The 26956-nt window shown below is 40.5% G+C and overlaps 2 protein-coding genes across 2 annotated transcripts in view; one reads left to right on the plus strand and one right to left on the minus strand.

Annotated features, from left to right (window-relative positions):
- The window catches only part of LOC121445403 (zinc finger protein 120-like), a 38742-nt gene extending 37392 nt beyond the window's left edge, over nt 1–1350 (plus strand). The window contains exon 7 of the mRNA XM_041647539.1: nt 1240–1350. Within this exon, the coding sequence (XP_041503473.1) occupies nt 1240–1350 (111 nt within the window). The remainder of the gene's footprint in view (nt 1–1239) is intronic.
- A 12145-nt stretch (nt 1351–13495) lies between these two features.
- Nucleotides 13496–26165, minus strand: LOC121445404 (patched domain-containing protein 3). Its single transcript, XM_041647540.1, has 4 exons — nt 25254–26165; nt 24278–24399; nt 18192–18337; nt 13496–14991 (listed from the first exon to the last, which is right to left on the minus strand). The coding sequence occupies exons 1-4, from the start codon at nt 26163–26165 to the stop codon at nt 13496–13498; spliced, it is 2676 nt and encodes an 891-aa protein (XP_041503474.1).
- Between the last annotated feature and the right edge of the window lie 791 nt (nt 26166–26956).

Below are 26956 nucleotides of genomic sequence, written 5' to 3' on the forward strand. Positions count from 1 at the left end.
TTGAGGCTTCCAAACTTAATGGCAAAAACCAAATGGCAGCCCTTATAAGAGGTCCTGTTTCCAATCACTTAAAAGGTTTTTATGAGCAGCTGGTGGCATGCTTCCTGGTGGTGCCAGGGACCTGCAGATTTATTGTTAACCATGCTGCTTAGTAGATTTAAGACTCATGCTCAGAAAAAGGTAGAAATATACAGTAAAACAGATTCAGATAGAATAAAAACATTTAAATGGTTTACAATATGTTTAAAAATATATGTAGGCTTGAGAGAAAAAGGGTAGAAAAAAATTTTTAAAGTAGAGTATCTGGGCATGATGGTGCATGCCTTTAATCCCAGGATGTGGGAGGCAGAGGTAGATGAATCTTTGTGAGTTTGAGGCCAGCCTGTTCTACAGAGTGAGTTCCAGGACAGACAAAGATAAACAGTGAAAGACTGTCTCAAAAAACCAAAAAGCAAATAAAATAAAAGAAATAGGGTAAGAAAAAGAAAGCTATATGAAGGTGAAAAATACACAGTCTGAATACTGTTATTGTGTTGTCTTTGAATTGTTTGACTGCTGAGGAAAGAGGAACATATGCTAAAAGTCATTTGATTATAAATGCTGCTGGATTAACCTACCCTATATATTTTGAAAATGACTTCAAAATTTATGTTACTTTATAGAAGAGGATTTACTTTTGTTTCCACAGGAAAAGAGAGGCTATGGATTCATTTTTGGTTAAGAAAGATCAGGTTTGATCAAGGAAGACCCCCCTGAATAATCTCCAGTAGAAATGAATGGCCCAGATGATCCAACATTTCAGTGCTCCTCTGTTGAAGTTTCCTCCCAGTTCTACATTCAGAAAATCTTTGAGACTGCTGACTGAGATAATCTGATGTGGGATGTCCTTCTCTATGTGTTGCTTTCATTGGTTGATGAATAAATCTGCTTCGGCCTATGGCAGGGTAGAGCAAAGCTAGGCGGTGGTGATGTACACTTTAATCCCAGCACTGGGGACCAGCCTCAGCAGAGAATGTGTCTCGAATCTGGGATCTGGAAGGTGAAGTGAGTACACAAACACAGGGTTCTGAACAGAGATCTAAAGAGAGAGTAGGTAGGGTCAAAGAGATGCCACGTAACTGCCAACGGAGGATGCCAGAACATTGCTGGTAGGCCATGGCCTCATGGTAATAATTAATTAATAACAGTCTTTTATTGTAAATTTTACACGAGGAAGTTGATTCTTTTTTCTTGTCACAGGTTAATCATTACATGGGCAAAGCAGTCCACAAGAAATACAAAGCTGCCCACTCTTCCACTAATGCAGGCCTGCAGGAAAAACAAAGAATCAGGCCTGGAGAGATGGACTGATTACTCTTCCTTTACAGTTTCCAGAAAGCACATGGTAGTATCTGGTGCCCTCTTCTGGTAAAGGGGCATGCATGCAGATAGAGTACTCTTGTACATAAAATAAAAGCTTAATTCTCTTTTGTTATTGTTGCTTTCAGGACAGGGTTTCCCTGTGTAGCAGCTCTGGCTGTCTTGGAATTCATTCTGTAGACCTGGCTGGCCTCCAACTCACAGAGATCCACCTGTCTCTGCCTACTGAGTGCTGGGATTAAAGGAATGCACCACCACACTCAGCCTACATAAATCTTTTTTAAAAATTAAAGAATCAAACAAATCAGAGGGCAGTGACCTGTCATTTCCACATAAAGTTGGGCATTTTCTGCAACTCACCAAGTCCTAAGAGAGTTCAGTGAATATGAAGACAGAGACAGGGCCCTGCAGGTTCCTGTGTGATGAGCAGAGAGTCTGACTGAACCACAATTTGCCAGAGTATACTGTTTGAAAAATCATGATTATTGGAGGTTGAATAAAGCAATCATTTCTGAAAGAGGAACTGTTACTCATTTATGTTTGTCTGCCTCTCTCTCTCTCTCTCTCTCTCTCTCTCTCTCTCTCTCTCTGTGTGTGTGTGTGTGTGTGTGTGTGTGTGTGTGTGTATCTGTATGTATGTCTGGGTACAGGAGTATGCATGCCTAAACTGAGTTTAAAGATCATGAAAGACATGAAAGAGGACACATCTAGTAAACAGAGAATCATATTTAACCACAGTTTGCAAGAACATTTTATTAGCCCAAATGCTGCTGGAAAAAAAAAAGAAAAATTCCACTCCACAAGGGTGGGAGTGGGGCTGATCCCCCTCTTTCCAGCTGCTGAGTGCTGGGATTACAGGAATGGGGCAGCACACCCAGTTTATGCAGTACTGAGAGGGTGGAACCCAGGGCTTCCCACTCCCCTCATAAATCAGATCCCCACTACTTCTGTCTTGGACCCTGACCCTGTCCTTAACCATTTTAACCCTATCTCTAAACCATAACCCCTACGCTTAAGACACTGCCTTAAACCCCTTCTACTTCCTACCACTTGTACCTGCTTCCCCTTTAGCTTATGATTCTCAGCGTCCAAATTCCATGTGTGTTGCCTCACCTACTTGGCATCTCTTCTCCCCTTCAAGGCCTCTTCAAAGAGTTCTCTAAGGATGAAGGGTTCAGGGCATTGTGCTTGTCCAGCATCCATCCGCTGCTGGCTTGTTCTTCCAGTTACATACTCACAAGTTAGATGTTTTCCTCCCTCACTACCTCAGAAAGTGTTTTATGAAAAAAATAAAATGAAGTAATGAAACCGAACAAAAACAAAATGCACAGGCAGTAGCGTGGGCTTTTCTTAGAAGTCGCGAGACTGACTTTACAAGTTGTACAGTTGCTGTTGTTCCACTAGCATGCACGTGTCTGAGGAAGACAGCACACATGCAGCTCCGTGCTCTGTGCTCTTTGACCAAATGCACCTGAGCAGAGGTCTGGGAAGGGGAGGGCACAAGAGAGGAGAAGAAGGCAAGCAGATGGCAAGGAGCCAGAGGGAGGAAAGTGGAGCGATGGAGGAAGGGGATAGGGGAAGAGGCAGGAAAGTTGAGGAGGCAGGAGGAGGGTTGAAAAGGCAGTGTCAGTTGTTGGGGAAGGAAGTTGAGCTTAGGATAAGACAAATCACCCCAAATGTGCATCAGTACATATTAGTCTAATTTACCAACTTCGAATGCCAGTCAGCTAGTTAGGAGTTACCTGGCAGAGTCAACTTCATCTTTTATATCAACTTAATGCTACAAACTTACAAAAATGTACTGCTGAACCCCTGAGGAACAAGAGCTCCCTGAGGGTGAGTGGAGGACCTCTCAGTGGCTTTACCTCCAGGTGCACCTGAAGTAAAATACATGTGACCTTGGTTCAGCCCAGAGCATTCCCCATCCCAGGAAGGGAAATGGAGGAAAGTTGACTGCTGTCCCTGTCTGGCCACAGGGACTCTAGCTGGTCAGCCTCTGGGGAAATAAGTGGAGCCAAGGCCTTTCCCACATCCCAAGAGAGATGGCAGGCACTAGCCCATCTCCTCACTAGCTGCTGAGGCCTTGTCTTCAGTGAAGACTCTCCCTGTCACTCCATCAGTGTCCCAGAGGGAGAGGAGCAAACCTGCCACCAAGCTAAAACCCCAATCCTAACCATCCTCAAATACTCAGTTGTTACAGCGATATCCACTAAAAAACATTTTCCCACATTGATTTAGGAACTTCTTTCAAAATGCAGCTGGTGTGGGAAGTCCTGTGTATGTGTTGTTTTTATTGGTTAATGAATAAAGAAGCTGCTTGGGCCTATAGCAGGGTAGAATAGAGCAATGTGGGAATTCCAAGCAGAGATAGAAGAGAAAGGAGGGTGGAATCAGAGAGACACATTGTAGCTACCAAAGGAGAAAGACACCAGCCACCAGCCAGAACCTTACCAGTAGGCCATAGCCACATGGTGGTACACAGATTAGTAGATATGGGTTAATTTAAAATGTAAGAGTTAGCTAGGAATATGCCTAAGCTATTGACCAAACAGTGCTGTAATTAATATAGTTTCTGTGTCATCATTTGGGTCTGGGTGTCCAGGAAACACACGAGCAGTCTCTGCCTACAATGTATATGAATATGAATTCAAGACTATGTTTTACTGATCTTATGTTCATGTCAAAGATATTTCTTATTAGTATACTTGTTTGGTTCTTTTGAGACAGGGCTGCACTACATCCTCTAGACTGACCTGGACTCACAATCTTCCACTGTGGCACGTGGGGCCACACTGAACTGCGTATTAGTGTGACTAATGCATTTCTATGGCAAGCTTTAAAATTACTTAGTGTAAAATTTTCCATTTATTTTTAGAAATATGCTTTGGTTATTCTCAGACTTTTGCATTTCCACACAAATTTGAGATTAGCCTATTCATTTAAACACAAAATGCCTCTGAATCTAAAAGTTAATTTGTGGAATACATGCTATGTTGACAATACTAAGTTTTCCATTGTGATCATGACATCTTTCTGCATTATAATGGGTTTTATAATTTCTTTAAATTTTATCTGTCTTATTTGGGGAGGGAGAGTGCCATAGTATTCTATGTGGGATTGTGGTAATTGGGTCTTTCCTTCCATGGGGAGGGAGAGTGCCATAGTATTCGATGTGGGACTGCGGTAATTGGGTCTTTCCTTCCATGATGTAGGTCCAGGCACTGAATTCTCAAGCAAGCTCCTTTACTCACTAAACCTCACTGGCCCTTTGCTTCATAATTTCATTTAACATTGCTTTAGTTTTCACCCTAGTCCATACATATTTCATTAATAAAAAACTGAATACATTTATATCATTATAAATGTAAGCGCATAGTTCTGATTTCACTTTCTAGATGTTCTGTGACCTTCATAAACTCCCTTAAGATTTTTTGAGCTTATGAATATAGAGGAACTTTGGAAGAGAAAATTTTGTTACCACACACAGTTTTCTTGATTATAAAATTTAACATGGTCTCTGAGGAGAATTTGGCAAGAGTGAGATAGTGTGTTTTGTTTTGTTGAAACAGGGTCTCACCATATAGTCCTAGCTGTCCTGGAATTCCCTGTGTTGACCATACTAGCCAAAGAAATCCACCTGCCTCAGCTTCCTGAGTGCTGATATTAAAGGTAAACCATCACCCCTAGTAACAAATAAAACAGTTTTAAGGTATTGTGTTGGGTGGTGGGGAGAAAGTACCTGTATTTGTGTACCAGAACTGTAATTATAGGTGGTTGTGAACTACCATGTAGGTACTGGAAATGGAACCTGAGTCTTCTATAAGAGCCACAAGCAATCTCAATCTCTGAGCCCTCTCGCTAGCCCAAGCATAGTTTTAAAAACAAACAAACAATATGTAGGTTAACTGCTATTAATCCTTCACATATTTCCTTAAGTTTGGGGCAATGGACACCTATTTATTGTGCATTTATTTATAAATATGTTAGTTTATGTCATACCAACACCGATCATGCTTTTTCCTCACTATACATGGCAGTATCAACCTTTCCATTATTAGACTTGTTGTGTATATATTTTAATGTCTGCATAATATTCTATTACATAGATATATAATAATCAAAATGTTGATGAAGGTTTTTATTTCATAAATTATTGACTACTATAAGCACCAGCTGAACGACCATCAAATGTTTACCTATTTTTTGTTATTTTTACTTTCTTGAGGGTGAGGGAATATGTGCCATGTTGCGTCTTTCCTGCTACCATTTAGACTCTGGGTACGAAACTCAGATCATCAGGATTAGTAGAAAGTGATCCTACCCACTAGCCCCCTCACCATTTACTGCACTTCCAGGTCTTGAGGGCAAAGCTAGCATTGTTCACTGCTCAGATAAAGATCCCTGCTAAGGGCCAGGCACTGTTTAAGTATTCTATGCATTACAGTGAGTGAGTCCACACAATAACCTTCTGATAGAATTTCAACTATATGATTGAGTTAAATGAGCCATGTGCTATCAGAACGATGCCCTGTTCTCTGTGGTTCTCAAGTTTGATTCTAACCATCATTCCTAGATTTCCCCAAGATACCGAGAACTCCATCTTCTAACACTCAGATGTCAGCTGACAACCAAATACCAAACATTACCTATAGTTTAAAATAGCAACATTATTATCAATTAGATAGTGCAGCATAGGAAGAAATCATCTTCATAATAGTCCACAGGTTAAAAAAATGCCCAATAGAATGGGGTATTTCCATGAGATAAACACACTACATTACAGGCAGTGGGAACATACCTAATCTGAAATCCAAAATGGTGGGCTGGAGAGATGGCGCAGTGGTTAAGAGCACTGACTGCTCTTCCTGAGGACCCGGGTTCAATTCCCAGCACCCACATGGCGGCTCACAACTATCTGGAAATCCAGTTCCAGGAGATCTGACACCTTCACACTCACATAAAGTTAAAATAAAAACCATAAAAAAAGAAACTGCTATGAAATCCAAAATGGTATAAAATCCAAAACATCAGAAGCCAACAAAATCATATATATTGCTATTAGTAAGGCACCACACAACTCTCTTATGAAATTGTTTGGGGCACAGAGATCCTTGTGCTTGCAGATAAGGAACAGGAAAACCAGGAATGCTAAACATACAGGATTGTCTCTTCAAAGGAAGAGATGTATAACCTGTTTTCTGGAAGACTAGGAATGGAGGTGGTCAATAGCCTAGATGACCTTTGTACTATCTGAACATCATCCCAAGGCTCTTAAGATAACATCTATAGTCTATCTATGGAACCCATCTTTATTTAATAAGAGACATGTATTTTGAAAAATGTTTCTTTTTAGTTGTGCCTTAAGCTTTACTGTGCTCATGGGATTCTGTTACACCAGGAAACTTTTTTTTCAAATTATACTCTACATAAGTAATGCCTATAATAACTTGAACCATTACTGACTACTGAATCCTATTGAATCTGAGTTCCTTTTTGCCTCACACAGATTGACACTCTGTTGGCCAAGGTGTTTGCAGAAACCCCCACACGAAATTAATACCCACACCTAGATGAATACTAGCCTTTCCCGTGTGTGTGTGTGTGTGTGTGTGTGTGTGTGTGTGTGTGTGTAAAGGGCTGTCTATCTTACTTAATACCTATGGTAATATCTATGTTAAAAATCTTTTTATATAAACCTTAAGTGTGATTTATACTGACTCAACCTAGAATTCTTTTCAGTGGCAAAGCCAAGGACCCTGGCTCCATCTAAGTAGAGGTCTCTGAAAGACCTCAGGCTGCTTCAGATGAGGTTTTATGGGCTTTGTCTCCAGTTCCTGCTACTATTCTATATAGCATGGAAGATATTAGCTGTAAATTATTAAGACAGCAGTATTGAGAAGTGCTTGGTGGCACACACCTTACCTCCCAGCACTTAGGAAGCAGAGACAGGTAAATCACTGTGAGTTTGAGGACAGCCTGGTTAGTATACAAACATAGTGAGTTCCAGGTCAGCCAGGGCTACATAGTGAGATATTGTCTTCAAAAATAAACACAAATATCACTCAATTAATTAATGTGAATGCTGAAGGTAGGATGCTAGATGAGCTGAGAACAGATCAGAGAAAAGAGACAGAGAATGAAGGAGTGGGGATGAGCAAAAGTTCTGTTTTCTTTTTACCCAGAAGGCTGGTTGTCCTTATGCACACACTCGGGAGGCTGGGAAAAAAGAAAACACCTTTGGAAGCTATATAACAATTTGCATGTTAGACATAATAGCATTGAAATGAAATGTATGTAATTGGAAAACTCATCAACATCCTGGGTTGTAGCAAGAACAGTTAGCCAGAAGCAGAACTACAGAAGCCAAAAGACTTTCCCAAAACTACAGACATTTATGAATTAGGTCTTTGATCTCCTTTTGGCAGGTGGTGTCACTACATGCTGGATTCCATGACCTAAATGGTACTTCCAAGGTGGTGCTGGTTGTGCTAAAGTCTTGGGGCCTCTAAGACCCTGTGGTATACCAACAGACATCCCAACAAAATACCTATACAAACAAACAAAAACTAAATCACTTTTGTGGCCCTTCTCAGAGAAAGCTGCTTCCTGCAGTTCTCGGCATCACATCTTTGTACAGAATCTGCTGATCAGCATTCAGCAGCTTCCACTCTTCCCTGAAGAGGGCCACAACCACATTACTGGAGGTCACCAGTGTCTACAACATCAAACAAATATGCACTGAGCAAGACACATGTCTTTGCCCTCCATTTCTGGAGTTCCATCAGAAAGAGACTGAGCTGACAGTACCGAAAAGTCTGCTGGATGCCATGGGCCCATAGGCTGAAGATGGATGCCCCAACATGACAGAAAAAACTTTGGGTGACTGTCCGGGCAACGAGACATCTTTGTCAACTCTAGAGATTTGGAAGTTGCTTGCAGTGCACTTCCTCTGAACTTAGGTAATATTATATCCTCTAGGGTCTTTGGTGGAGTTGAAGACAGATAGTTATAGTTTTCCTTAGTTATGATAAAAGATAATTTAGCTATGAAACTTTACACTCACAAAGAAATACTGTAACTATAATTCTTGCTTGATAATTGTTCTGTTATATGCAATTTTACTATGTTAAAGTTAAAACCTTCTTTTTAATTAGGCAGAAAGGGGATATGATGTGGGATGTATATATCTTGCTTTTATTGGCTAATGAATAAAGCAGTTTTGGTCAATGGCTTAGCAGAGTAAAGTCAGGTGGTAAATTCCAACAGAGATGTAGAGAGAGAGTAGGCAGAGTCAAAGAGATGCCATGCCATTTAGAGGCTGAAGGAGACAGACGCTGGAACCTTATTGGTAGGCCACAGCCATGTGGAGATACACAGATGAATAGAAATGGGTTAATTTCAGATGTAAGAGCTAGGTAGAATATACCTGAGTCAATGGCCGAGCACTGTTATAATATAGTTTCTGTGTAACTATTCGGTTCTGGGCAGCCAGGAAACAAAAAAGCAGTCTTCATCTACAAATCTGCAGTACATTTTGTCTGGTTGGAACCTCCAGCTCTCCTCTTCATGATCTGGAAAGCCCCATGCCTCCCACCAAAGTCTGCCTACTCACAGAATCTCTGAACAAAGGGGAGGCACCAAAAAGTCGAATTCTGTGTTCTTAGTGGTTACTGCAGCTTCCTTCCCTGAAGTTGCCAGCTGCCCAAGTCCCTGCCTACAGTGTTCAGCTTTTGACCATACTTGGGCATAAACCTAGCTGTGGCAGATACATCATCACTTCTTGCCTACAGCCTATATAAAAGCTCCCTGTTCAGGTGTATGACTTCTCCAGCCTAAATCTCTGGAACTGGAGAACTCATCCAGAAGTTGCTTTGCTAAAAAAAACAAACAAACAAACAAAAAAAAAACCCAAAAAACCCTCTTCTTCCACTTTTTCTATTTGGCTTGATCTGGCTTAGTGAAGAAACCTATTATCAGGCTACAGAAAACCTATTTATTTTTTTTATTAGTGATTGATGGGGAAGGGTGCACCCTATTGTGGGTGTTGGTACACCTGAGCAGATGGTCCTGGCTGCCATAAGAAAGCAGTCTGAACAAGCCATGACAACTCCTGGCTCTAGGTTCCTACCCTGTTTGAGTTCTTGTCCTGATTTTCATCAGTGATAGACTGTGACATGGAATTATAAGATGAAATAAATCTTTTCTTCCCCAAGTTGTTTTGTTCACAGTAATAGAACACCTAGCTAAGAGAGTCAATGGGCCCTGTTGCTTTGGGGTCTGGACCAGCATAGCACATCATTGCAGACAAGTCTGGCAGAAGAGACCTGTTCATGTCATGGTCAGGAACAATAAAGGAAAGAGATCAAGGCCTCATTAATCCCTTAAGAAGCATACATCCAATAATCTATGGTCGTCTTGCTAGGTTCTACCTTTTAAAAGAGTCCACTACCTCTCAAGGCTGGATACAAGCCTTTAACATGTGGATAATTAGGAGATGCATAAGGTCATTCTTTTCACACATATCTGAGAGTGCAGAGATACATTGACATAAAAACCCATATGCAAGTATATGAAACTGGAAAGGGCTTTATAACTGCCCAAACATCTTTCAACAGAGAATGCAAAAATAAGATGTGGTATATCCATATGATGGACATATATTCAACAATAAAAACAAACTGCTAACTTATGTATCAGATAAATCTCAAATTAACCGAGCATTGTCAAAGAAGCTGCAGCCAACACACCACATAATTCCATCCACGCAACATTTGAGATAAGCACACTCTATGGATAGAGAATTGCCGTAGAAGCAATGCCGGGGCTCAGTAACCTGGCTCCTCCAACTCCACTGGATCCACAGGACATATTTTTGTTTTTGAGGCCCTCCTATCAGCCCTTGTAGTATCATTTCAAATGTATTTTAATAAATAAAGACTTTCTGGAGATCTGAGAGTAAAACAAAGCCAGGTTATGGTAACACACACCTTTAATCTCAGTAGCCACAATGACACACACCTTTAATCCCAGTGACACACTAGTTGCTATAGAAACTGGGTGGTACATGCCTTTAATAATAGTGGCGCACACCTTTACTCCCAGCCCTAGAGAGAAATACAAGACAGGGGAAGACAGCTCTTAGAAGCAATCTCCTTCTGAGATTTCAGAAGGTACTATTGCCATTTCAGACTGAGGTCGAGGTAAAAGCCAGTGGCTGGATGTTTTGCTTTTTGGATCTTCATATTGAACACCAATTTCTGACCCTGAGCTTTTGTTAAATCATGCTTCAAACCCTGTTACCAACCAGAAGAGAGGGACAAACTCTTAGATAAAGGGGTCACACAAACAAAAGACAAGAGGTTATACTTAAGTAGCCACCTCACCAAGGGCTGTGGGAGGCAAGGAAGTACTGGCTGGTACTTCACTGTGTTTGGGGTGATGGAACTGTTTGTTTCTTAAGCACAAAGTCTCATGTAGCCCAGGCTGACCTTTAGCTGCTGTTTCTCTCTCCAAAGTGCTGGTGTAACAGGTGTAAATTACCATGCTCATTCAGTTCTACAGTTTGGAGGAGGTAGTGGTTACACAACTATTGGCATTTGATGGAGGAAGGTCATTGGTTAAATAAAAAGAAACTGCTTGGCCCTCATTGGTTAGAAGATAGGTGGGAGGAGTAAACAGAACAGAATGCTGGGAGGAAGAGGAAGTGAGCTCAGACTCCACAGCTCTCCTCTTGGGAGCAGACGCCTCAGAGAGACGCCATGCTCCGCTCTCCCGGGCAGACGCACGCAATGAAGCAAGCCGCCAGGTTAGACATGCTGAACCTTTCCCGGTAAGACCAGTGCTCACAGATTATTAGAGATGGGTTGATCAGGATGTGAGAATTAGCCTGTAAGGGCTAGAGCTAAAGGGCCAAGCAGTGTTTAAATGAATACAGTTTGTGTGTTGTTATTTCGGGGCATAAGCTAGCCAGGTGGCTGGGATGCCAGGGACGCAGCCCCGCTGCCCCTTATTACTACAAATGGCACCCATGTGGACAACTGCTTCCACATAAAGCCTAAGACAGCTTGGGAAGCAATTCTAGAACAAAATGAAAGCATTGTGCCTGGTTTCTTGGTAGCAGCAATTTCTCGGTTCTGCTCTGCTTGCTAGAGGCAAGCAAGCACTCTCATCTAAGAGAGGCTTCCTGACTCAGCTTTAGCTGCAAAACCCTGCAGCTCATTAAGAGGTCCTGCCACGAAACACTTAAACGGTGTTGACGAAAAGCTGAACGCATGCTTTTCGGTTTTCAGCCGTAGCAGGAAAAAAGCTGCGCCATTTAAAAATGCCGGCTTTCTGGGCTGTCCTGCCAGGGCAAACTCTGACTCTTTTACGCAGGCTGTTCGTGTGGTTTGCAAGCACAGGCTGCTGAAGCTCACTTGCTGGCAGGGACCTTGAAATGCCATAGAGTTGTGGCAGTAAACATGGCTACAGCCAGTACCTCAGCCATGAGGCTGGAAAGCTAAGGAATGGGCTACATCTAGCCGGCAAAGCCACGCCTTTAGTCCTACTGATATTGCTTGGTAAATTAAAGACTCATGTGGTCAGAAAAAGAGAGACATACAGTAAAGAGAGATTCAAAGACAAAGAAAATTTTTAAATGGTTTACAGTGTGTTAAAAATATATGCAGACTAAAAGTTGAAGTTCTTAAAGTAAAAAACAAAAAAAAAAGGAAGAGAGTTGTTGTGTGTGGTAGTACACACCTTTAATCCCAACACTTGAAAGGCAGAGGGAGATTGACCTCTGTGACTTCAAGGTGTGGTGGCACATGCCTTTAATCCCAGTGCCTAGAAGGCAGAGACAAACAGATCTCTGTGAGTTCAAGGTGTAGTAGTGTACACCTTTAATCCCGAATGCCTGGGAGGCAGAGACAGGCGGATCTCTGAGAGTTCAAAGACAGCCTGGTCTACAGAGTTATTCCAGGTCAAAGATACAGAGAACCTGTCTAAAAAGCAAAAAGTTAAAAGTAAAAATAAACGAAATAGAGGTTAAAACAAAGCTGTACAAAGATGGAAAATAGACAGAGAATTTTGATACTGTATACTATTATGCTCTCTTTAAATTATTTAAATGCTGAGGAAGGAGCAACAGATGCTAAAAGATATTTGTTTATAAATGCTGCTGAACTAATCTAATAAATTTATTTATTCAGAATTGAATGCTATCTCCTTCAAAAAACTATGCATGTTCCCAAACAGCGTTATGACAAAGGTGGCAGGAATGGCACACACCTTTAATATCAGTACTCAGGAGGCAAAGGCAGGCAGATCTGAGTTTAAGGCCAGTCAGGTGTACAGAGTGAATTCTAGAACAGCCAGGACTACACAGAAAATACCTGTCTCGAAAAAGAGAGAGTAATGTCTTGTTTTTGATAGCTGAGTACCCACAGTACCTAGCTTACAGTCCCTTCATGGGCCATCTCTGGAAAGGCTCCCTAGGGTATGTAAGAAATCAGGCTGAGCAACCCATGAGGAACAATCCAATAAGAGTTTTTCCAACAGTCTATGCCTCAGTTTCTGTCTCTCTGTTCTTGTCCTGACTTTCCTTTGTGATGGACTATAAGCTATAAACTGGAATAAACCTTACCTTCCAAAGTTTGGTTTTGGTCATCACATCAATAGAAAAGTAACTAAGACTTATTGTAGATATTAGAATAAAGATGATAACATTTTTCTGAATTTGGTAAAGACATTTTAATTTTTCTCAGAATATGTTAAGGAACAACAATTTAATATGGAACTTCAAAATCAAGAAAACATCTTTTAACTGGAATGACTATTTTTTAACACTTTATATCTGTTTTCAGTTATATATTAATAATTCATACTTTATTAGTGCATACCAGTTGAACAAACTAATGGTTTTTATTGAGACATTTTCATACATGTATACAATGTTCTTTGTTTATATCCAACATTACCCTCTCTTCCCTCCCACCCCTACCCCTGGTTTTTCTTACCCTGAAATGCCTCTTCTAATTCATCTCTCTCTTTTTCTATTGACTAGTCTTAATGAGTACATTTTGCAATCAGACTGGATTCAGGTCATCAGGAATTCTCTAACTGGTTAGGGCTATTTACCGTGTATTGAAACAAACTTTCAAAAAAAGGTTAAGAATACTGGAATAAAAATTAGGCCATGAGCGGCCCCAAAAAACATAACAAGAAACATAATCTTAAAAAATGTCCTGAAGATGTAAGCTTTAGCTGCAGATAAAACACACACCCCTATTATTGTTGAAATTGCACTTTGCAACACTGGATAGCCTAGCATATATAACGCCTCAATTGACTTTTTATTTACTGAGGTCTCAGAACTGGAAACAAATGCATAGGAAATGTGTGCAGAAAAATCAAAAGAAAACCCTATACAAATAACAAGATTAATCATGGATATGGAATCAAGATTAACATTCCAGAATGCCATGAAACCAGTCACCCCCACAATCACAGATGCAATAGCAAAAGTAACCCACAAGGAGCACACTGGGTGAGGAATTAGCAACAGGGAGACAATGAGCATAGCTGTTGATGCAACCATGACATTCCGAACAGTGTTTTCTATTATCGCAGCATACTGGTCAAAATAGATGAATGCCTGGTTATACACCATCAAGGGAACCTCACAGTTCTCAGCTATGCCTCGTAACTCTAGTAACATTCTCTTCTTACTGCTTGATGAAGAAACCCCTACAGTCTGAATGAAGCCTCTGGAGGCAATGATCTCATTTGATGAGGAAATATTAACATCATATGTAAAAACAGGGGAAACTTTTAAAAAACCTGAAATATTATTCATAAATGTATTCTTGTCATTAGGATCCTTTCTACTGTTATTCATATATTGAATATATGCTTTCAACCAAAACTCTGTGAGATTTTTGTCTATATAGTCATTTTCTTCAAATTTCACCATACAGTTGTCCAGCTTCTGCCTTACTTCACCATCCCAGTAGTTAACACTCTCAGTGACTATGACCATAACCCTTGGACCATAGTCTGAAAAATAATCTTCCTCAACATTAAAATATGGTGTGATGTAGGAATCATCACTAGCAAGGTTCCGAAGATCTAACCCTTCCTGCACTTGGAAACATCCATATATACTGCTTATGATGTAGAAAATGTATACCAGCACTACAAAAAACTTGGCTTTAGAAGTTGTGAGGAAAGGGCCAAAATAGTCTCTAAAGAACAAATTCATTGGATGCTTATCTTCCCCATTCTCCTCTGGGGTTGAACCAAATGGGACACAGCAGGATTTTTTGAATGAGGCATATTTTGGGTCTGGCTTTTCTAGCCAGCGGAAGCACGCAACCTCTCTTTTACCATCCAGAGCCATAATTGCTCCAAAGCAGGTGATATTATAAAAATAGCAAAAGAGCAGAGTTGTTCCTGTATAGATGCAAAAATACTGTACAGACCTAAAAGAGCTGCTGATTCCCGTATAAAAAGCAAGGACATTGGTGAGGGTGGTGATTGTAATGGACACTGCCACCTTTGAATATGAATTGGAGAGTCGTTCTCTTATGCTTTCCATGAGGCTGGTCTTCTGCCAGGCAGAAATCATGATAAACATGTCATCAACCCCAACACCTATAACAAAAGAACAGATCTTTCTATATATTAATAATACACATTAAATATTAAAACAACCAAGCATTTTTTATTACTTGTCTTGAAAATCTCTGTTTCAACACCATCTTCTCAGTCTGCTTCTGAATTTATGACAAAATTTGTCACTCTTTCCTCTGTAATAGGTCTTAGCTTTGTACATACCTATGCTGCTAGTTAGTACACAGAACACTCCCTAGTGTTTACCCAGGGTGTCTTCGTGATAAAAGGGGGACATCTACCTGATTGCATACCAGTTGAAACAGCACCAGCAATCTGTCTTTGATCCCGTGAGTCATTTCAACTAATACACAAACACATCCATCAGACATTCTGTGGGAGTTGGCAAATGTTTTTGCAAGTAAGCATAAGGCCATCCAAGTTGTGCCATTTTTATTAGGCATACACACAAATCTAGTGTCTCTGTTGGACAGAATGTTTCTTTGGTCCTGAGATGAGAAAGGTGTGCAAAAGTGAATCTTTGGAGTCCTTTCCATGGTGCCATTTCATGGTTGGCTTGAAACAAAACTGAAGAATGTTTGAGAGCTTTTACATTAATAGTGTAAAGAATGAAGATGCAAAAGCAGGGAGACTAGACAGTCTGAGCCAGCTACCAATGACTTCTCTCCAGCATTAGACTGAAGTGGAGACCGCTTGCAGTCATGTGTGCTTTTAATTTCCATGTTTATTTAACAGCAGGTTTGGGACTGCAATGCTGATCTTTACTTCTTTTTCATTGGTTACAAGTTAAGGTTAGGAGAATACTGAAAATTACAAGCTGGCCTGTAGTTCAGATATAATTGAGGTAGGAAGTTGCGCAAAGGTAGAGGGGCTGTCATATACTGTATGGTAGCACCCCATAACCAGCAACTGAACAGAGGAAACAATCAGAGGCACTAAAAACTAATAATGGAATGGAATGCAGTGGTAACTCTTGGGTGTTTAAAACCTGATTTTATTACTTATGGAAATTTGTTCAGAAATTCTCCTCACAGTTACTGAGTTGCTAGAATTACATATACTCTTTACAAATCTATACTTACACTCCTATGGATATAGACCGTATGAATACAGTGAGTACAAACTGGCTTACAATAAAGACATCAACCTAGTTGTTGATGACTATGGGCACAGTGGCTGACTGTATGAACATGGTGATGTGGGAGTGATTTCTTATTAATAAAGAAACTGCCTAGACCCATTTGATAGGCCAACCCTTAGGTAGGCGGAGTAAACAGAACGGAATGCTGGAAGAAAGAAGCTGAGTCAGGGAGTTGCCATGGTTCTCCCACTCCAGGCAGATGCAGGTTAAGATCATTCCTGGTAAGCCAGCTCATGGGCTACAGCAGATTATTAGAAATGGGCTAATCCAGGTGCGAGAGCTAGCCTAGAAGAGGCTAGATAGAAATGGGCCAAGCGGTATTTAAAAGAATACAGTTTCCGTGTAATTATTTCGGGTAAAGCTAGCCGTGGGGGCGGCCGGGTGCCCGGGACGCAGCCCTGCCGCTCCTATTTCAACAACATGGAAGTGTAATCTTAAGAGCAGGCTAAACTGATGTGCAATATAAACCCATCTATTTATAGGGGAAAAACTGATTTCTCTCAAATTGCATAGTTTGACATGCATACTTACTGTAAAATAAAATTTAAAAACAGCAATACAAAAAAACTATAATCACCCTTGCAAGAAAAATTCTTAAAACACATTTTACTCTTTTTGATGTGGGAGTGTCATATATCAATCTGTTGATTTCATTGGTTAAGCAATAAAGAAACTGCTTGGCCCTCATAGGTTAAAACATAGGTGGGAGGAGTAAACAGAACAGAATGCTGGGAGGAAGAGGAAGTGAGCTCAGAGAGACACCATGCTCCTCTCTCCCGGGCAGACGCACGCGATGAAGCACCGACCCAAGATGGATGTAGGCTAGAATCTTCCCAGTAAGACCAGGGCTCACAGATTATTAGAGATGGGTTGATCGGGATATCAGAATTAGCCAGTAAGGGCTAGAGCTAAAGGGCCAAGCAATGTTTAAATGAATACAATTTGTGTGTTGTTATTTCAGGGCATAAGCTAGCCAGGCAGCCGGGGTGCTGGGGACGCAGGCCTGCCACTCCTATTACAACATCTTTTTCTTTTTTTAATTTTTTTTTTTTTTTTTTTTTTTTTGGTTTTTCAAGACAGGGTTTCTCTGTGGCTTTCGAGCCTGTCCTGGAACTAGCTCTGTAGACCAGGCTGGTCTCGAACTCACAGATATCCGCCTGCCTCTGCCTCCCAAGTGCTGGGATTAAAGGCGTGCGCCACCATCGCCTGGCTTGAAAACACATTTTAAAAATTCATCTAGAGGGGCTGGAGAGATGGCTCAGTGGTTAAGAGCATTGCCTGCTCTTCCAAAGGTCCTGAGTTCAATTCCCGGCAACCACATGGTGGCTCACAACCATCTGGAATGAGGTCTGATGCCCTCTTCTGGCCTGCAGACATACACACAGACAGAATATTGTATACATAATAAATAAATAAATAAATAAATATTTAAAAAAAATTCATCTAGAATTTGTTCTATGCAGCTATACCCATGAAATTATCTATTGCATGTATCTTGATTCATAATGACAAATTTTCATTTAATTCATTATATGTCTTTTTTAAAAGGTCAAATACGGTTTCCATTTTTAATATGTTTGATTTGACAAACGCCATATTGATATGGGATCAAGTTGCTTTCAATATTTTCTTATTCTAAAACACACCAAAGTAAACCCATTTGTTCTTATGATCAATTACATGTATCAAATAAATTTTATAGAACTGAAATTGTTGCTCTATAATTTTTTGCTATAAACTTGGGGAATACAAACCAATTTATATTTTTTCTACAGCAAACTCTTGAGTACTCATTTACACACGACATTCCAAAATAATCTTGCTAGTACTGATTAATCTAGAGAAAAACTTTTTTAAATTTAGTGTGTATCCCTTGATACAAAATACTTCTTGCATATTTTCAGTGTAAACTAAAGTCCATTCTCCTTTCTATTTGTCTGGGATACTATATTTTTCCAACTCTGAAGATAGATAATCCAATTTGTTCTTCCAGTTGCTTGAGCTTTCTACACAAATGTGTTCCCTTTTTCACCCCGCATACCTACAGGCTCAACACAGCTTCATATTTTGTTTTACTCACCAAGAATAAGAAATGGTGAATTTGCAACTATGATCACAAAAGGGACTCCAATGTGCAGCATCAAGCCAAAGCCACTCACCACTGACAAGGCAACACAAAACACTCCAGAGACTGCTACCCACATTTTGTTTCTTACACAGTCCAACCTGTAAGTTTAGAGAGAAAAATAAAAACTTGTGATGGCAGCTTTCATACTGAAATCAGACCAATTGGTTGTTGACTTAGACACCATGGCAAAAGCCTCTAGGGTGATAATTTTTATATCTGTCATCTACATATCTCATATCCATACATATGCATATATACATATATAAATATATACATATTACAGGTACATCAAACAATCCCTCAGGTCAGGCAGTTATAGAAAAATCAAATTGAACTATAAAGTACATGCTAAACAAACAGAAAGGGATAGAAAAATACTTCCAGAAATAGATTGTATAATGCTTTATTAACCTTGAATTTTCTTATCACTAATGAGAAAGAAACAACAGCAGAGAGATTGGATAATAGAAAAAAAATTTGAATTAAATCAGCCAGTGTATTTCAAGAATGTGTTGACTTCAGAATGGAAACCTGATGGAGGAGGGTCATCTTTCTATCTGTTGATTTCATTGGTTAAGCAATAAAGAAACTGCTTGGCCCTCATAGGTTAAAACATAGGTGGGTGGAGTAAACAGAACAGAATGCTGGGAGAAAGAAGCTGAGTCAGAGAGTCACCATGATTCTCCCACTCCAGGCAGATGCAGGTTAAGATCATTCCTGGTAAACCAGCTCATGGGCTACAGCAGATTATTAGAAATGGGCTAGTCCAGGTGCGAGAGCTAGCCTAGAAGAGGCTAGATAGAAATGGGCCAAGCGGTGTTTAAAAGAATACAGTTTCGGTGTAATTATTTTGGGGCATAAGCTAGAGCTAGCCTTGTGGGCGGCCGGGTGCTGGGGACACTGCCCCGCCGCTCCTATTTCAACAGAAACCAGGAGACTGGGGAAGGGGTTTCTCTCTTGTTTCTACAGGAGAAGAAGAGCTATGGATATCATCAAAATTAATAAAAATTCAGTTTGAAAAAGAGAAATCTCTGAGACATAAAAATAACAGTTCATCCACAGAGATTACAATCATATAAGTGGTAAGAAACCCTCATAAGGGTTGGGGCAGATTCTGTTCTTGTCTTTGCAGAAAAATACTCATCTTCAAAAAGTCAAGAGACTTTGGACATTTAGATGCCGAAAGAAGAAAACATAGCTATCCAGAAAGAATCAACAAGCAAAGAGAAATCTGACTTATGGTACCATATCCTTTACAAGGTAAAATTTCATTACATATATATTCACTTCTCAGTATAACAGAAGCATAAATCACTTAAAAATCAAAGTTGGCTTTGGAGTTGAACAATGACTATCCATCTCTAAATCCAAGCATGTTGTTAAAAGAAAAATTCGGAGTTTCTGTCTCATATAGAGCCATCTGGTATGGGACAGACAGAAGAAAGAATTTAGGAAAGATTTTACTTTTCTCCATAAATATTTCTGTCTCTATCATACCTTTCATTGAATATATGTCTATATGAATAATAATGATGAACAATAAATTTTCCTGCAGTATTCTTTGAAGTTTCCAGGAAGAAGATGGGGGTCCTACAACAATGATTTAATCTGGCTGTTATGACATCATGATGTTGATAATGCTACTTTAAGATCAGTTTTGGGTACCAGCTGCTCAAAATGATTCCAACTTGGTCAGCTGAAATGATGCACCTTCTTACAACGTTATTGCCAGAATTTCAAACGAGAACTTCAGAAAAACCCTACCCACTACTCAGAGACTATTTGCAATTATACCAGACAGTACTCTTGAAATTTAACCATCATTTTAGTTTTTTTTAAATATTTATTTATTATGTATACAATATTCTGTCTGTGTGTATGTCTGCAGGCCAGAAGAGGGCACCAGACTCCATTACAGATGGTTGTGAGCCACCATGTGGTTGCTGGGAACTGAACTCAGGACCTTTGGAAGAGCAGGCAATGCTCTTAACCTCTGAGCCATTTCTCCAGCTCCCATCATTTTAGTTTTTACAGGATCCCATAGAAAGAACATGGCTTTCATGACAGCTGGAAGTAATTCTAGAAGACAACGCCCCCTCTTTCAACAAAGTTTATCCTCAGGGTTAGGGACATCAATTAGGGGTTGATTATAACTGGCATAGGGTTGGGAGTTGGGGTGTAAATTTTGTAATCTCAGGGATCTCCTTTGGGGGATTAAAAGTAAAAAGGGGATATAAATATGACAAGATAGAAAGGTAGATTATTGAATCTATTCTAAAAAGAAAAAGGGAGGATATAGATATGATAAAAGGTAGATGTTGAATCTACTTTTTAAAAGCAACTATTAATTTTAAATGTTTTAAATTGGTGGCCTGATACTTTATAAAATAAAAACCATTGATTTAGTTCACAATTCTGAAGGTCCAAGAGGATGATGCAGCATCTTTGCAAGAGCTCCTCGCACTGTGTTATAACATGGTAAATGTCTTTGTGGTAGGAAAGAGAGAGGGGGGGGAGAGAATAAAAGGAAAGATGGGAAAATAGATTTAGGAGAAAGATTTTCTGTTTTCATGACAACTTTTTGTTACAAGAACTAATGAGTGCCATGCCAGTGCTCTCTGAGGACAGCATCCCTATCACTTTTCATAGACTCTACTGTCTCCCAATATCACAATGCTAAAAACCAAGTTATCAATACATTAACTAGGATTCCCTCAAACCACATCCAAAGCACAGTCAAGGGCAAGCTGTGTGTGAAATGGAGCACATATTCAGCTCTTTGTCCATCCAACCCCTGACTTCAACTAGACATAAACGTAGTACAAATAGTCTGCAATTTCAAATTAGTCCAGTAGATACTGTGCTAAAGGTATGGAAACATTGTTTAAAATCATTTTCATGATTTTTATCTATTTGATGATGTGTGCTTTATAGAAAGGTTGATAATTTGAAAAAGGAAAGAAAAGAATTGGAGTACAACACATTTTGAACAACCAACCTATTTCCTTGTCAAGACAACAGAAAATTTTAAAATTTTTGGATTTATTTTCTTCTGTGTGTATGTTTGTTTTGCCTGCATATCTATATGTTCATAATGCCCATTCCTTCTTCCCACAGAGGTCAGAAGAGGATGCTTTATCATAAGCCACCAAGTGAATGCTGGGAACTGAACCTGGGTTCTCTATAAGAACCATCCCTCTGCCTCCATCAGTACATTTTAAAACCTTGGCAATACACTACAGGTTTTAGACTTCACTTGCTAGAAACTGCTTCAAAACTGTGAGTGACAACTATACTTCCAAATACATTATGGGGAAAAGAAAACAAGTTAGGGCCCTATATGTGCGGATGATGAATAGGAATTCAAATCAGAGATTCTAAGACAAAAGGAAAGGTCGCATTCAAATAGGCAAAGATTTCTTCACCTATTCCTATTCCAGGAAGGAGGAAGAAACTCCAGAGACACACATCTAGGAAAGCAAAAGCTTGTAAAAATTCCCATAGATCTGCTAGGAGAGGAGTCTAACCAGTCAAGACACAGAAAAACCCTCAGTCTATCCAGTTTCCTTGCAAATTATGCAGAAAGTTCTAGGGATACGACTTTCATGAGTGGCCACCCATGTTAAGTTGTGCTTTCTGGTGATCCAGCTGCTCTTTTTAAGTCACCCCTATTCCTATAAGTAACCCCCCTTACGCATATTACTTTTAGTAACCCCATTAAAAACTCATTAGTTCTTCAGATTTAAACTCTGCACAATCATTACTTTGATCTATTGTGAGCTCCCTTCCTGGGGTGAGTAGGTGTGTGTGTATTGTGTTGTGTTTTTCCAAGAAAAGTATGTCATACAATAGTGACCAATGATGTTCCAATAACAATGTTGTTTGGAAGCAGTGGAAAGTGCATAATCAATGGTGGTTCCAGAAGATTAAACCAGGGCTGACAACTTCATGTCACTTGCTCAGTGTACAGATAAATACGCAGAAAAATGAAAAACGCCACAGAATCATTTTCATAAAAGGTTGTAATGAGGGACTTAGCTTTTCAGACCTCAACAAACTCTTTAAAGAGTTAGAAAAAGGAGCTGGAGAAATGGCTCAGCAGTTAAGAGCACTGGCTGCTCTTCCAGGGGACCAGGGTTTGGTTCCCAGCACCCACAGAGTATCTCACACCATCTGTAACTCTGTTCTAGGGTATCTGACAACATCTTCTGTCCTCCATGGGTACCAAGCAAGTACACAGCACACAGACATATGCGCAGGAAAACACCCATATATATGAAATAAAATAATAGTTAAAGAAAAACTTTAGATTGGAAACAAAACTATTTTTATCAACAGAGAGTAAGGTTTGTAGCACACAATCTACTTGCAAGCAACTCAGCAATTAGAAAATGAAACAAACCAAGCCAACAGACAAGGGCCCATCTCAGACTGGCAGCTGAAATTCTCAGTGTTGTTCACATAGTACTACTTTTGTAGACAAGAAAGATGCAAAATTGAGAAAATCATTCTTTTTCCATAGTGTCAAAGAGCCACTGAGGCCAAGCGATGTGTGCCAATGTTAGAGACCCTGAAAGGCCACTGTGTGAAGCTTGTAAAAGTGAAACCCAGATTGTGTTTCAGACCTCAAGATGTTTGAGATGTCAAAACTGCAAAAGGCATGTATCAAGGAGAGCTGAATACAGGGAATGGATGCAGTTCAGGAGAGATATTGCTGACAACGAAGCTGGAAGTGCCGAGGCATCTAACTAAGTCCTCTGAACCTAAAGTCCCAGCTACCAGACACAGAGCTACAAACCTTTGCATTTGTCCTGCTGGATTTCAGTCTTGGTTCCCTCTAATATTTCCTTACTATGTCCCCAAACTTCCATTTTTGGAGGGGTAATATATACTATGTCCCATTTTATAAGATATATGTGTATGTGTATCTGTATATATATATATGCATATATATATATATAATTTGTTTTTTTAAAAAAACAGGAAATCACAGTTACGAAGAAAATTTGAACTTTCGAACAGTGCTAAGACTTACAACTATAGGAACTTACTTTTTAAATTTTGTATGTATATATCTTACACCACATTTGCAGTGATAAGAAGGGCAGGTCAGATCAACTAGAAGTGGGGTTACAAGCAGTTGTTAGCCACCGTGTGGGGGTGCTAGGAACCAAACCCAGGTACTATTAACTGCTGAGCCATTTCTCTAGCCACTACTGTGGGAATGTTTAAAGTTGGACTAAATGCATTTTGCATTGTAAGATAATCATGAACTTATGGGACAAGGGGAATAAACTATTAGTCTTAATGAGAAATTTCCCTCATGGGCTTTTTTCCTGAATACTTGGTCTTCATTTGGTGGTACTGTTTGAAGAAGCTATGGAACCTTTAGGAGGTGGAGCCTTTCCAGAGAAAGTACATCACTGGGTACTTCCTGTTGTCCTTCTGTTTCCTATGTGTGGATGAAATATGATCAGCCAGATCCCTGCTCCATAATAAACTGTATCCCTTGAGAAACATAAGCCAAAATTAATTCTTTCTTCTATAAGTTTCTTTTGGTATAGGTTTTCTATCAAGTGACAGAAAAGCCGTACAACATTGTAACTTACGGAGTGAGGTGACAAGGCAATGTACGGCAATAGACACCTACTTTAAAAAGGGAAAACTTGAATAACTGGAAATCTTTAAAATTATGGAAAAATAAAACCATAGATAACAGAAGTGTTCATCTGTTATCGTTTCTTTAGACTGAGTACGCTATAAAGAACAGAAAGGAAAAGTCTAGGATAGGCAAATTCAGAGATAGAAAATAGGTTAGTTTTTCTGGGACTATGGGAGAAGGGTTTAGGGGGTTACTGCATAATTAATAGAGTATCTATTAGCAGTGTTGAGAAACCTAGGAAGCAGATAGTTGTAATGGATAAACAGTATGGATAGAATTAATATCACTAAATTGTTACAATGAAATATTGTATATTGTGTATGTTTTATCACAATATATTAGAAAGTGATAAGTAAATCATGAGTGAGAGTTTTACCTGAAACATGATACAACGGCAAACAGTATGATTAAAATGTATGCCAGATGGAACAGAGGAATCACAGTCTTGGAGGTTGCCTCAAACTCCAGCTGCCTTGAAAGGGATGTAAAGTAGACTACCTGCAACAACAACAACCAAAAAATACTCGGTATCAATCCCAGTTCCAGAGTCTGTCAGAAGTTACAAACTCTGCTGGACACTTCAGCTTGTTAATGGCCACACTGTAAAAAGTCAATGGTTTGCCTCACATAAAATCTGCAGTGTGCTTTCCAACCTTTCCCTCAAAATGCAAAGTTTAAATGGTTGCTCTACATTTTAGCTAAGATCAGGTTTTAAAAAAAAAAGCCTAAATATAAACAAACCAAAATTGAATTTTATGCACACTGTAAAACCTTATCCTCACTGACAACTGTGGGAAATTGTGGGCATATTCTACATCTCACTAGATTGCTGTCTTTTCATATTTTAGTTGCATCAATAGCTCTTTAAGAAATGCTTGGCTTCCCAGTGAGCATTTGCTTTCACTAGGGTTATATATTGGACTTGCTGGCCCAGAATTTTAACAGATGACATATACTTCAATACTAAGCTAGGTGTCTTATCTATAACTAACCATCATGACAGAACTTAAAAGTCTTGTCTTTTAATTCCATTGGGCACAAACAGGCTGTAGGAACTCCTAGGAACAAGAATGGGCTCAATAAAATATTTTTCAAGTAACTTAATTAGAAAACCAAACCCCACACCACGTGTGAAAGTCATTTTCTATATTAAGCAGAGTTCCTGATGCAGGATTCGTGTACAGACCAGAATGATGCCAATGCTTTATGATCTGTGACTTCATCTATCCGTGTTACAATGGGATTCCATACCGAGCATAGCAGAGCATATTCAGCTTTAATTCAAGGGCCACCTCGTCTCCAACCCTCCCACCCTTATTGGCCTCCCTTGCAAACCCTAACCTTCAGAATACCTCTGTCTCTTCTAAAGTCAGACTGCTCTTCATGTCCTTGAAATGGTCAAGAAAGTGAGTCAGCCATGCCTTGCTACGCTCACTGTCCTCGGGGTCTTCGGTCTTGAGGTAATACAGCAGCCTCAACGCTCGGGACTCGGCAAGTCGTTGACTTCTTCCCACCGATTGGCCCAAGATGTTTCCCCCAAAGAAGTCCGCCAAGTAGATGAAGTGGTTGGACATGTTATGAATGGGGAAGGTGAGGCTTGATAGATCCAATGACAAGTTATGCTGCCAGGCATACAGCAGAGGGTTGGGCGGCACGCACAGCGTCTTGTACTTGGCGCACACCTCTTTGTACAGGATCGGCGGTCCGTTTTCCTGTACCACCTTCAGCGCCTGCACCGCTTTGTCCAGCTTGCTCACCTCTGTGAATGTCCTCTGCTTCAGGAGCGAGTCGGTGAGAGACACCACCAGGATGGACGCGAAGTTGGCCTCGGAGCTGGTCCTGGAGGCGGAGAAGCGGTACGTGTCGTTGGTGCTGAAGTGACCCTGCACGAAGCGCCGCTCGGCCTTGGCAGGGCTGCCAATCGGCGTGTACTGCTCCTCCAGGTTCTCCTTCTCCTTGGGCAGGAAGATGAGGCCAGTGCCCAGCGCGACCGTCAGCAGCAAAGGCCCAAGCAAGAACAGCCAGGGGTGCGAACCCACCGCAGCGCCAAGGCGCTGGAAGGAGCGCGACAGGGGCGCTTCCAAACAGTCGGTGTGGCAGCGACGTGGCGGAGGAGCCTCCTGACCCAGGGGCGGCAGGCGCTCTGACGGCGGCCCTGCAGCCCAGCTAGGGCCAGCCTCGTCGGAGGTCTCTGCCTCCAGTCGACCTTCAGACAGCGTCTCCCGCTGAGCCTCCTCTCGGGGCACCACCTTGGAGGAGATCATGTCGCCTACAGCTGCTCAGAGCATCTGCTGCCGAGCTACTTGCGCCCCAACGGTCTGGGACCCATGGACCGTTGGCTGCTCCGAGGCGACGGTTGGGAGCACGTGACCGAGGGGAGCTTCCTGGTCCGGGGTCTGCCCCAGGGTTAGGGTTGGTACCATTCTCCTTGTTACAGAGCTTCTCCTCAAGCCAGGCCCTATGGAGCACTTCTCCCTCACTGGGAGTATGAGCTTACCCCCTCCAGCATGACGTCCCAGTGGCAGGGACAACTTCACACTTGCTTTGTTGTAGCCTAGTCGCTTTCCCCTACTAGATTGTCAAATCTCTGAGATTGAGGCTTGTTGTATCTAGGCTTGTTAACAAACGTAAATGCCAATCAGGAATGGAAGCATTTCTTAGAGGAAACACTGCTTATACAATTACAAAGTTATCAATCTGAAGTGTATAGTTTCCAATCAAAACAAAAACTGTACTGAGACAGCTAGATTTGAGATTCATTATAAATTGGCACCCAAAAAAGGAAGTGTAGCACATAGATTGTTACTTTCAGCTTATTTCCTCTATATTCAAGTAAAAAGCTTGTAACCAGATAGCATTTACTGGAGATTGGTTAAGATCATCGAACAAAATTTCCTCTAAATTTGTTGCATCTTTGTGCGCTTTGCAGTGTCTATGAACCAGTATCAGTTGCTTTTTATCAGAGCAGGAAGTAAATTCTTTGAAAATTTGCTGAGTTATTGTGCCCATCCTGGAACTGTGGTATGCAATTGTGTGAATTTCCAAATGTTTATTC

This window comes from Microtus oregoni, unplaced genomic scaffold (genome assembly GCF_018167655.1).
Source record: "Microtus oregoni isolate MIOR12 unplaced genomic scaffold, Mior012 000184F_ref0000333, whole genome shotgun sequence".
In the NCBI taxonomy this organism is placed as follows: Eukaryota; Metazoa; Chordata; class Mammalia; order Rodentia; family Cricetidae; genus Microtus; species Microtus oregoni.